Source organism: Narcine bancroftii, chromosome 5 (assembly GCF_036971445.1).
Source record: "Narcine bancroftii isolate sNarBan1 chromosome 5, sNarBan1.hap1, whole genome shotgun sequence".
NCBI lineage: Eukaryota > Metazoa > Chordata > Chondrichthyes > Torpediniformes > Narcinidae > Narcine > Narcine bancroftii.
In genome coordinates, this window is record NC_091473.1 from 117922409 (window position 1) to 117934034 (window position 11626).

An 11626-nucleotide genomic window follows, 5' to 3' on the forward strand; every position below is an offset into this window, starting at 1 on the left:
AAAATTTAAGAAACAGATAAGGAAACATAGTTGGACTCCCAATCAACTTCTGCTACGTGAAATTTTCAGTAGAAAACTCCGTGGAATCAAATCTAGAAATGCAAATTAGAAAGAAGAGGGCTTTTCCAGGTGTCTTCACTCCCATATTATCCCCCTCTCATTCTCCACCCTGCCCCACCCCCAGGTAGGGGAATAGGCCAGCATGAACTGGACCTTTGTTGCCATCAGAGTTGCAACCTTAGTGTTAACACTGAGACATAGCTACCTGTCATGTACCTGCAATTCTCGCAGGGTGTCCTTTTTTCAACTTTGCCATGTACCAATTTAGAGAGCATTGTTAAACAAAATATAAATTTTTAAAATAAGAAACTTTCAATGTAAAAGGGAATTTGACTTGTCCCTTTCAATGAATTGAGTTTTCTCTGTCAATTAAAATGTTTTTTTTTAATTTTCCCCATATTATGAATAAACACATGTTCTGAACAATTGATCCCAGGAGTTCTTCCATTTTTGACTTTCCACAACCTCTTCCCAAACTCACTTGCTATATTCTTGGCCACTTGTTATTTTCCATTTTAAACTAAGTACATTAATTCTGGGGTCAACATGAGTAATCTGTAAAATATTCATACATTTTAGATTTCTCAATAATGACCATAGTGTAAAGTCATATAGATGTATACCATTGTACATGAATCTTCTAATTTATTTTTTCCTTTGCAGTGCGAAGGTGTGCGAAGAGAAGTTGCGATATGCAGCCTATAACTGCGTAGCAATAGACATGGATATGGTACCCTGGGAAGAGTAACACCAGGTATCTACTGCAGTGAATAGTGTTGTAGTTGATGAAAGCATCTCTGGTTATTTTCTCGTTCTATGGTGATTCACTTTATCTATTAGAATAAAATTGGTTTTCTCTTGTCAATCACAAAAATGATCAACATTCTCCAGTGCTGCAGTGATTTTCATCCACAGCCATGTGGTTGCACAATGTGTATTCATAAGATCACCATTGCTTTGGATAGAGAGAAAAAATATATATTTTCTGAAGCATTGAAGTTGGGCAATCCATTGCAGCAAAGATAAATTTGAACACAATGCTCTTGGCTAAGTGTGTAGAAAAATATCTGTGTATAACTTGCAATAAAATGAACTTGTGTCACCGTCATTCTGCATGTAAATTTGACATACGGGTTGTGAAGAACAGCCCAGGAAATGAATAACCAGAACATCTTTTTTTTGGTATTGAGATTTTTTAACATTCCCTTGAACCTCTAGAAAGGACGTTCTTCCTCCATGTTGCAACCTATTATCAATCTGTGTTATTGGGCTGATGCTGTATTTTGCACAAATTGTTGACCAAAAAATTGTGCATCTAGCTCCTGATTTTCCATTATTTCATTTAAGTGACTGGAAAACATGTGTTAGTAGCTCATTGTAAACATTATTCCACCAAGTCCTTGCATATGCCTAATCAATGGCCGAAATGGACTGTTACCATGCTGTATGTCTAAATAAAATAAAAATAAATAATGCATGGCTTGTCTTTTATCCATTGATAAATGGGTGCTGCAGTTTGCAACCATTCCCAGAAAAGCATAATTGAAGTGAAACACAAAAGTTGCAGATGCTGTGATTGTAGTAAAAGCAAAGATGCTCCAGAAACTCACCTTGTCTTGTAGCATAGACTGGCTGAGTTCCTTCAGCATCTGTGTTTTTAAAGCATTGTTGGAGGGCTCTATTCTTGAATTGCACACCATGAGAAGGCACAATTACTGCAGAGCTATGCATTTCAAAGAAATAAACCAATTCTGCACTGCACTTGGTCAAGAATTAATACCCTAGTCTTCAGTTGTATTGATAAATATCTGTGGCTTCAGTGACCGTGCTAGAACTGGTGTACTATGGTGTAAGCAGGAGAATGACTTCAGAGGTCACAACTGATGGATTGGCAAGGTAATATCACTCCTGGTCCATGATAGATTGCATCAGCCATTTATCTGAATATCTTTAAACCCCATATGATTGGTGAAGTGACAGGGTGGAAATAAATGGAATCTTTCCAGCATTTTACCATTTCTGTTACTAGGAATAAAAGTAAAAGCTCAGATATCTTGAATGTGCTGGACTTGACATGTCAAATATACTGGTTAACTCAGTCAGCCCTAGTACTTCCCCATTGACTACCAGGGCACTGAGTGAATTTGCAGTTAATAATTTACCTGATAACTGAATTTTACTGTTTAAGTAATTAAATTTCAGCTTTGCTGTGGATATTTCTATCTTCTGGTAGAAATTATATCTAAAAATAAATTATTAACCACTTGCCATGGTAGATTAAACGGAACAATGTATTTTGCTGAGTCAGGCTCCGATCTTGTGTGGGCATGCATTGCTATCTTTTTATCTTGGTAATTCTAGAAAATACCAGAAGTCAATTACAAATGCGAGGTGCCCAGTATTTGAAAATCTATTAAATATATTCTGTGCTGTTTAAATCCAATATGTCATTTGTTTTCTCTTAGAATTTATAAAATTTGCTATAACTATTTGGAAACTAAAAAATAAAACACAGTGTTACCCAGGAAAAAAAATTGTGACTCTAAACTCCCAGTGGCAACCCACACTAAAGAAACACTTGATTGATAAATCGCCTTTTCGCCACTCCATTCAAGCCTGGGGAGCACTGAATTTAGGAATTTTTGAGATTCAGTGAATTTTGCTGTCCCCCAGATAGACCAGTAGATGGGAGTACAGCACTGGGAGTCTCAACTATGAACAAATTCCAGCGGCTCCAGTCTTGTTCATGGCGAGAGGGAAAAAAATGACAGATCACCCTGTGTTGTTCCTGCTTAAGTACTTGTTGCTGTCATAGGTAATGCCAGAGAGGCCAAATGGAAGGAAATATAAGTTGATGGGTCTATTTAAATGTGAGGTTCATGTGACCTACTTTATATCTGTTTGATATCTAATTTGGTCATGTCTCATAAATTGTGAATTTAAAATTCACAATTTCTTCAGTGAGATGTGTAACTTAAGATGTTTCATTCTACTATTTTAAAATGTTAAAAATCTAAGCTATCGAATGATATTTCATCGCTCAGTGAAATTGCAGTGAAAAAACCCAGTGGTGAGTTCAAAATTCTATAGCAGTGAGAAGTGTTCATGATTTTTAAAAAAATAAGTTGGCCAGCCACATCTCCATTCCTGACCCCATCTGTCATTTACTGTGAAAATTGAAGGTAATAATCTATATCTGTGGATGATTTCATTATCCTTGTTCATTAGTTTGACTGTCAGCAATGTTGTCCATCTTTGTGCTGTGGATATGGCACAACAACATTGAGGATAAAATCTGGATAGCTGGGTGTGTTGGTTTAGTCAGTGAATGGTGGCAACAGGATTGACATTGAGAAAAGAAATTAAGGGCTTGACATGGATGTTTCTGTAACACTGAGTAAGCATCAAACGTTGACCTTGACAATGTGGTCAACGTGAATGCTAGGCCAACTGAACAGTTCTCTGTAGAGCCAAAGGAAAAGTGGATCATCTGGAATGCCATAAACTATCTCCTTGCATGTGTCTGCCAGTTGAGACCCAATATGGTGGGATGGGACTATGTCACAGTGCCTAAGACTTATCTCTGCAGGAAAAGACATGCCTGGAATACAACTGGGAAACTATCAATTAGATTTGGCAAGACCTCAATCATTGCATTGTACCAGTCACTTAGATGGATGGGTGCATGAAAAACTGAGGTTTGAAAGCTGTTATGTTGCAGGCCAGCAGCAACAGAAATTCACCAATATGGTGTTATTTTTAAAACAACATGTTTATTAATAATTACTAATAATATAACATCTTACTTAAATCTACCCCAATCATGCTCAAATATACTGATGTGTGTGTGGATGACCCAAACCATTACAGCTTAGGCAGAATTCTGGAAAGTCCATTCATAGTTCAGTCTTAAAAATCCTGTATTGAAACTCAGGTTTTTAAACTGATGCTCAGAAGTAATTACGAAGGAGGCGAGAGACTGAGTGATCAGATTGCTGAAAACTCACAAATCCTTGTTGAGTTGCTTCCAGAGAAATGTCCTTTCATACAAATAGGTGTCACAACTCCCTTCTTCCTTTCATAGAGGAAAAGAAATGTGTGACTTCCATGATACTTCCAATACTCAGGCACAGGTCAGACAAAATGACCCCGATATGGGTCAATCAAAATGACCATTACAATGATTCAATATATTTTCCTGACAAGGAGAATCAGCAAAATTGTTCATGTCACACAAAGCCACTCTATCTTTGTTTATCAGATGACTGCCTGATCAATAATGATGCCTGTTTCTTTGTGTCCCAAGCACATGACTCATGATCATGTCTCTCTGAAAGTGTCCTATCTGTTTATTTGAATAAACAACCATTGTTATTTTGTCGACTTTTGGAGCATTAACTTTGTTAATAGTTATCTCTTAATGGTGCCTTGGAGTCTGTGAGCTGTGAATGGTTTTTACCCTGTTTTTTGTTTTGTAATCTTTTATTATTTTAAATATATTTAACATCAACAATCATTCCAAATACAAAACATCAAGAGAACCCCTCCCTCCACAGCATCCACTCTATATAAGTCTTATTAAATAGAGAAAGAATGAAGAAAAAGAAACACAAAAAAGTATCCCATTGTCAGTGTGTACAATAAAGCACATGGAGACACGATAATACCACATTGTTAAAATCTTTACTGAGGGCTACTGGTGATAGTAACCCTATATTGGCACTAGTGAGGTATCTAAATGCTCTAAATAAGGCTGACAGATTTTTAGGAAGGTGTTATATTCCCTTCCTGAGATTGTATGTGACCTTTTCAAGTGGGATGCAACTATTCATCTCTGAAGACCACCAATCCATGAGTAGATGGGGATTAGACTTCCATGTTACAACTTTGCACTTCCTGGCCACACACAAGGCAATTTCTGTGAATTTAATTTGAGAATTAGTTAGTGATCTACCAACCGTGTTAAAGTTCCCCAGAAGACGAAGCTCTGGGACTACTGGAAAGGTGATTCCGTGATCTTGGTTAGGATGTCACCGAGTTTACACCAGAAGGGCTGCACCTTCATGCAAAGTCATAAGACAGGTGTACCATAAATTCTGTGGGGTGAGGAGCCTGCTTTAACCCTGAAAGTGAAACAGGAGCTTTTAATAAAGTCAAGAGTTGCAGAGCAATGGTAACATTCATTCAGCAGTGCAAAGAATGAATCCTCTCAAATTTCAGTAAGACATGAATTGTGAGATTATTCATGAGGCATAGGGTCAGCCAGCATCTTTGAAGAGATACAAGACTCCTCAGAACAATGAATGTACTCACCTCTGTCAGAACAACTCGTCTTTGCCCATGAAGTGACATGGCAAATACATGAAGTTCCTCATGAGAGTAGATTAGCCAGCCTCATTAAACAAATTGAACATCATGAAAGTTCATCCCTGTAGAAGTTTTAATTTGGCAGCACATACATTATTTCTCTTTCCATTTTTATTTCCCTGGGTTTCCAACCTTGGCTGGGGCCCTCTTCGAGCTGAGATCCTGTGACTAAAAGCCAGTTTCACGGCCAGTTTCTTAATTATTGAGCCAAATTGACAGTTACTTATTGTTTTGGAAGTTCACGCTTGCTTGATTTCTTAATTTTTTGTCTCAATTTTTAATTGTAAATCTTCTCCAATAGTTATACTGAAGAAGTCCAAACCATATCCTTAAATACTGTAATGAAGTTGTAGCTTGTTCTGTGGAGCTAACCAGAAGTATTCCTTTTTGGATTGAAATGCTGACACGGTGGATGTCTTTATAATGCATACACGGCAGCCTCCAGAAAGTGACTGTTGTGCATTGATATACAATTAATGTTGCCCATTCTCGTCATTGTATTTATGAGCTTTAATTGAGATTTGGCAATAGTGCAATTCCTTTAAATACCCAAAGTCCGAAAGAATATTTTGTTAACTCTGGCTTTTGTGCACATTAAGTTACAGAAGCTTTCAGTGGCAGCCGTGAATGACAGCTGTTGCATAAACGTCAAGGACAAAAAAATACAGAATGATCGGCAATAAATTATAGGCAATAAAGTAATGCAGAAGCAAAGCTCACAAACAAACCTCCATGGTATATTAATTTGACAATAATGTGATACAGAATACTTCTGTAAATGTTGTGATTTATCTGGTGAAGGGGAAGGTTTGTACAAGCATCATCTTCTATACAGAATAATCTTTAAAAAGTTCAATGCACTGGAGAGGGCAGACAATATTTCACCCTATCATCCCATCCAATAGAGAAGTTGTGAAGCTGTAGAATATGAAGAAAAACTTAAACTGGTAAATAATTTGTGTACATTTTTTCTAAAATACTTAACATTCACAAACTTCCCTGTTGTCAAACTTAGACAAATGCAAGTTTAAAAATAAAAGATGAGCAAGGAAGCAAAGTACCTTGTTATTCCATTCGGTGACTCCCTGGCATTACCAAGTTATTTCATCCACTGCCCCTTTCCACCACTTCCTCCAACTCATACTACTTGAGGGCTTTTGAAACTTTTTAAGGTTTTGAAATAAAATCTCCAATGGCAAACAGTATAATATTTTAATAAACAATATCTTATAGCAATACAATTAAATTTATCTAATGAAGGTCATTTTGTTAATTATGTAATTTTGTGTTTACATTTAACTCCCTTTCAGGTGGAAGTGCAGTGTGACAGAAATTTTTACTGCAAAGCAAAATCAAAATTTAGGGAAAATTAAGCTGGGGAAAAAAAAAAGATGTAAACAGCGGAATAGACACTTGGGCACAGATATTTGTGTAATATGCCATCAAGCTACAGTTTGTTAGTCTTAAAATTACTTGTTTAATCTCCATAATATTTTGTGTGTAATGTTATGAGCAAGAACCCATATAAAATAAGAGACAGATCGAAGATAATGCAGGTTTGGGAAAGAACTCTGAATACTGAAATGAAGCATAATTCTTAAATTCAATGAAAATTTGATGTTCCACATTTGAAATGCTTAATTTTCAGAGACAGTAACTGTTGAGAGGAGAAAGCCAACACTTGTGATCCATATAATACCAGTACTTCGCCTTAAATTACTTTGGCGATTAAATTTGATTTCTTTCTAAAGGGCAAATAGTTAATTGACGGTTGTTAACAGGATAGAGGCTGAGGGGCTGATTTCCCCAGCTGAGATTGTTGAGCACCAGTTTTGCATGGTTGGTATTTAGGTCTGAGATGAAATTTCCTTAAGCAAAGACTTTTAAGTCTTTGGAATTTTCTGTTCCTAGAGGGCTGTGTCTGCTCAATCATTAAAAGATGGATATTTGAAAACCAGTGGATTCAAAGGATATAATGTGAACCAATTTGTCACAGATCAAACTTGACCTATTCCACTGTACCTTGCTATCACATGATGCAATCCATTATTGCCAATGAGCTACTGGAATATATCAAATCTCAACTTCTTAGCAAGGAGTCATTCAGATGGGTGCAGAAAAGATTCATGAGCATGTTTTTGGGACTGGTGGCCTTGAGTTCTAAGGATAGGCTTGAATTTCATTCTTGAAGTTGAGGTCTAGAGGCTGAGGAGAGGGGACCCTCAGTAGTTCAGAAAATCATGAGGGGCATGGGTGAGATAAATAGTTGCAGTTTTTTTTTCCCAGAGTAGGGGAGTTTAAAACTGCAGATTTAAGGTGTGGGTGGGGGGATTTTAAAAGGACCCAATGCACCTTTTCAGACAGAGGGTCAAATAGGTTGCCAGAGAGAATGGTAAAGGAGGGTACAAGTATGACATGTAAACGACATTTGGATGGATTCAGGGATAGGAAAGGTTCAGAGTGGAATAGGACTAGCTTGGGAAAATAACTTGGTCAGTGCAGGCACGTTGGGCTGAAGGAGCTGTTTTATGATTTGGGATTAGTTCTGGTAACTAGGTGCAGAATCGGCCAAGACTAGTGTTGCAGGCTCGAGGGACTGCTTTTTTTCCCCCTATTTATTGTGTTCCTATTTCATTATGTTCAATAGATTTGAGTAAGGAAGAGAACAGGATAAAGACCTACAGTGGCTTGTCTCTATCCTGAAATTGCAAAGGGTCCAGACAGATTAGATCTTGGCTATCACTCCTCTTTCCCACCTGTTCCCCATAAACCATCAATTTTATAATAATCCAGTATGGTCTCTGTCTCAGCCTTGATTATTCTTAATTATTTTTCATCCAGAGCGCTCCAGATGGAGAACTCCCAAGATTCACAGCCTTGAGTGAAGTAGTAGGAGCAAAGTCGTGAGATGCTGAAAGTCTGGCTGAACACTGTAACAGTGCAACAGCAATGTTTACCCCTTTTCATATTTAATTGTGAATCTATCCTTGCCTGGCCTGCTGCCCGTTTTGCATCAATTTTTTTCCAAATGGAAAGCTGCAACAGAGAAATCAGAACAAGATTAAGTATTTTAACTTAATTTACTGTGTAAATACCATCGGGTGACCTTATTGATTCTTTCTTTGCTCTGCAAAGGATGGTTTTGCAATGTTACAATAAAATTGAATCGAGTTGGAATCAAAAATTCTTTTTTATAAATCAATAAAAGTAAATAAACACCCAAGCATTGAAAACATTATTAATTACAAATGTAGATTTGCAAACTAATCCAGTGTCGACAGTAACAATCAGAATCATGGAGCCTTCTCAATCATCTCTACCAACTTGTTTTATTTGGATAAACAAGGGCCAGATTTTGCTTTTCATTTTGTATGTTGTCTAAACTCAATAAGAGGTCACTAGTTTACCAAAGAATTGCACACATGTTTAAGCATTCTGTAAACCTGTGAGAGAAAAAGACAAGTGGCAAATCTGGTCACTGCAGCCTGTTAAATCATTAATTCAACCAAACAATAGAATTACATCATAACTGATTAAAGAACCTCCAGATGTTATTTAGCAATGACAGATCATGCTGAATGGTTATTTACATATTTCTATTTCCCACCCCATTCACTGGCTGATATGTCTGTCCATGGTCTCATGCACTGCCAGACAGAGGCCACCTGCAAATTGGAGCAACAACATTTCATCTTCCATCTGGGTACCCTCTAACCGAATGGTATTAAGATCGACTTCTCCAGTTTTTGTGAAACCACCCCCACCCCTATCTTTGTATCCCTCTCTTTCTTTTCCCTTTCCCTCAATCTCCATTCACAGAGCCAAAATCAATACTTACCTTTTGTCTTATCCAAATAACACCTGTTGTCTGTTGGTGTCCCAGTGTTTAATTCAGATGCCTGTCTGCTCAGGCCAGCTGAGTTTTTCCAGTACATCTGTGTTTTTATTTACATATAACTACAAGGAGATGCTTGAAATGAGACTTTGCACGAGTATATATTGTTATTCTGCTTGATTTCTTTAAATTCACAATTCCAAAATGCTCTCAGAGGATATTTGACTGGAAACTCAAATCAGTTCATCCAGTTTATTGTCCTGATTGTACAAGTACAACCTGACAAAACCGTGTACTCCAGTCCTCAGTGCAAAACATGTGGACGTACAACCAGACATAACACACATGCACACAAACAATACATATGCAGGACAAGTATTTTATCTATACAAATAAATAAATATTGTTTTGTACATATGAAAGTCTTGGATAATTATTGTGAGTAGTTCCTTTGGTCATTCAGCATTATGGTGTGTGCAGGGTGGAAGGGGACCTCATTGATTTTGCGTGCCCTCTTCAGTCAATGATGCTGGTAGATCATGTCAATGGGGGTTGGGTGGTGTGTGGGAGGGAGACTCCAGTGATCTCCTTTTCTACTTTTATGGTCTTTTGGATTGACCTCTGATCCATTTCTCTGCAGTAATCACACCATACTGTGATGCAGCTGGCCAGGACGCTCTCAATAGAACTATATAAGGTTGATATAATGGTGGCTGGTAGCCTTGCCCACTTCTAAGGAAGTGCAGCCACTGTTATGCCTTTCTGACAAGAGAAGAGATGTTGAGTGTCCCCCGATAGATCTTTGGATAAGTGAACTCCAAGGTACTTGGTGCTTTCTATTCTCTCTACCTCAGAGTTGTTTATGTGTAGTGGAGGGTGGTTGTTCCTGGTCCTCCTGAAGTCCATAATCTCCTTTGTCTTGTCCACATGAGGTGCTTTTAAGCTATAGCACCTGGGTAGCCCTCCTGCGACAAAGGTGCTTCCAGCACCATTTAAGTTGTGGGTGGATTTAAGAGGGATTCTGCCCCCGTGGTGATGCGGTAAGTGACGCAGCACGAACTCAGGGGAACTATCAGTAACTCTCCCCCACCCCACCACCGGACGTTAGTCGCCACCCCATGCAACGAACCCGCTCCTCTTCCCCAACCCCCCCCCCCCGCGGCAAGAAATCTGCTCCTCACCCCCCGCGGCAGCAACACCTCTCCCACTGATCTTGGCACTACCCCACCCCTCTGTGACATCAACCCCTCCCCCCATGGCAATGACCTAACTCTCCCCAATTGTGGCTCCCCCCCTCTCTTCCTCTCGCAGCAGTAACCTCTTCCCCTCCTACCCCGGGTCCCGTGGCAATGACCCCACTCTCCCCCCTCCCAAAATGTGCCAGGCACTTCACCCAGGGGTTTCCCTGTGACACCAGCAAGCGCGGTCATCACAGGAGTAAACGGGTTGGCCACGGGTGGACATGTCCTGGATAAGTTTAACTGGGTTCCCTGACTACCTCTGAGGTAGGGCAGGGACCTGGTTGACTTTGGACGTTGCTGACCGGGTTATCAAATTGCCCGGTTAACCCCATTTTACAAGCCAGCTTGAAAGCACATATTGAGACTCAGGTTATTACTCTCACACTATTTCACAAAATTTGCCACGTCTTCTCTGTAGAGTGACTCATCGTGGTTGTCGGAGGCCAACTACTGTTGTATGATCTGCAAATTTGATGACCCAACTGGAGCTGGATCTGGATCTGACAATGCAGTCATGGGTCAGTAGTGTGAGCAGGGGCGGGCTGAGGTGCGCCAGTGCTCAGCTTGATGGTGCTCGACGTTCCACTAAAGACTTGGTCAGATTGCAGTTTTTCTGTTAGGAAGTCCAGGATCCAATTACAGAGAGGAGTCTTGAGCTTCACCGACCAACTTCTGGGGAATGATCAAATTAAAAGTTGAGCTGAAGTCAATGAACAGCAGCCTGGAGTATGAGGTGCTGTTCTCCAGGTGGGCCAGATCAGCGTGAAGCGACAAGGCTATCGCGTCATCTATGGAATGGTTTCTTCTATAGGTGTAATGAAGTGGGTTCAGGGTCTCTGGGAGGTACGATTTGATGCATTCTATCACCAGATGCTCGAAGCATTTCACAATGGTGGAGGTCAGTGCCACAGGGTTGTTGTCATTGAGGCCTGTTATTGACGCCCTCTTCGGTACCAGGTTGATGGTGGCTGTCTTGAACCCTGTAGGAATGATGGAGGGCAGTAGAGGGAGGTTCATTAAATATATTTAAGAGGGAATTAGATCTATTTCTTCAGTATAAGGGTATTAAAGGTTACGGAGAGAAGGCGGGGACGGGGTACTGAACTTTAAGATCAGCCATGAT

General features: G+C 39.4%; 1 protein-coding gene across 1 annotated transcript in view; it reads left to right on the top strand.

Moving 5' to 3' along the window:
• The window catches only part of hectd3 (HECT domain containing 3), a 67798-nt gene extending 58142 nt beyond the window's left edge, over nucleotides 1–9656 (top strand). The window contains exons 21-22 of the mRNA XM_069938869.1: nucleotides 724–814; nucleotides 8269–9656. Of these exons, the coding sequence (XP_069794970.1) occupies nucleotides 724–808 (85 nt within the window). The 3' untranslated portion in view covers nucleotides 809–814; nucleotides 8269–9656. The remainder of the gene's footprint in view (nucleotides 1–723; nucleotides 815–8268) is intronic.
• Nucleotides 9657–11626: the final 1970 nt, after the last annotated feature.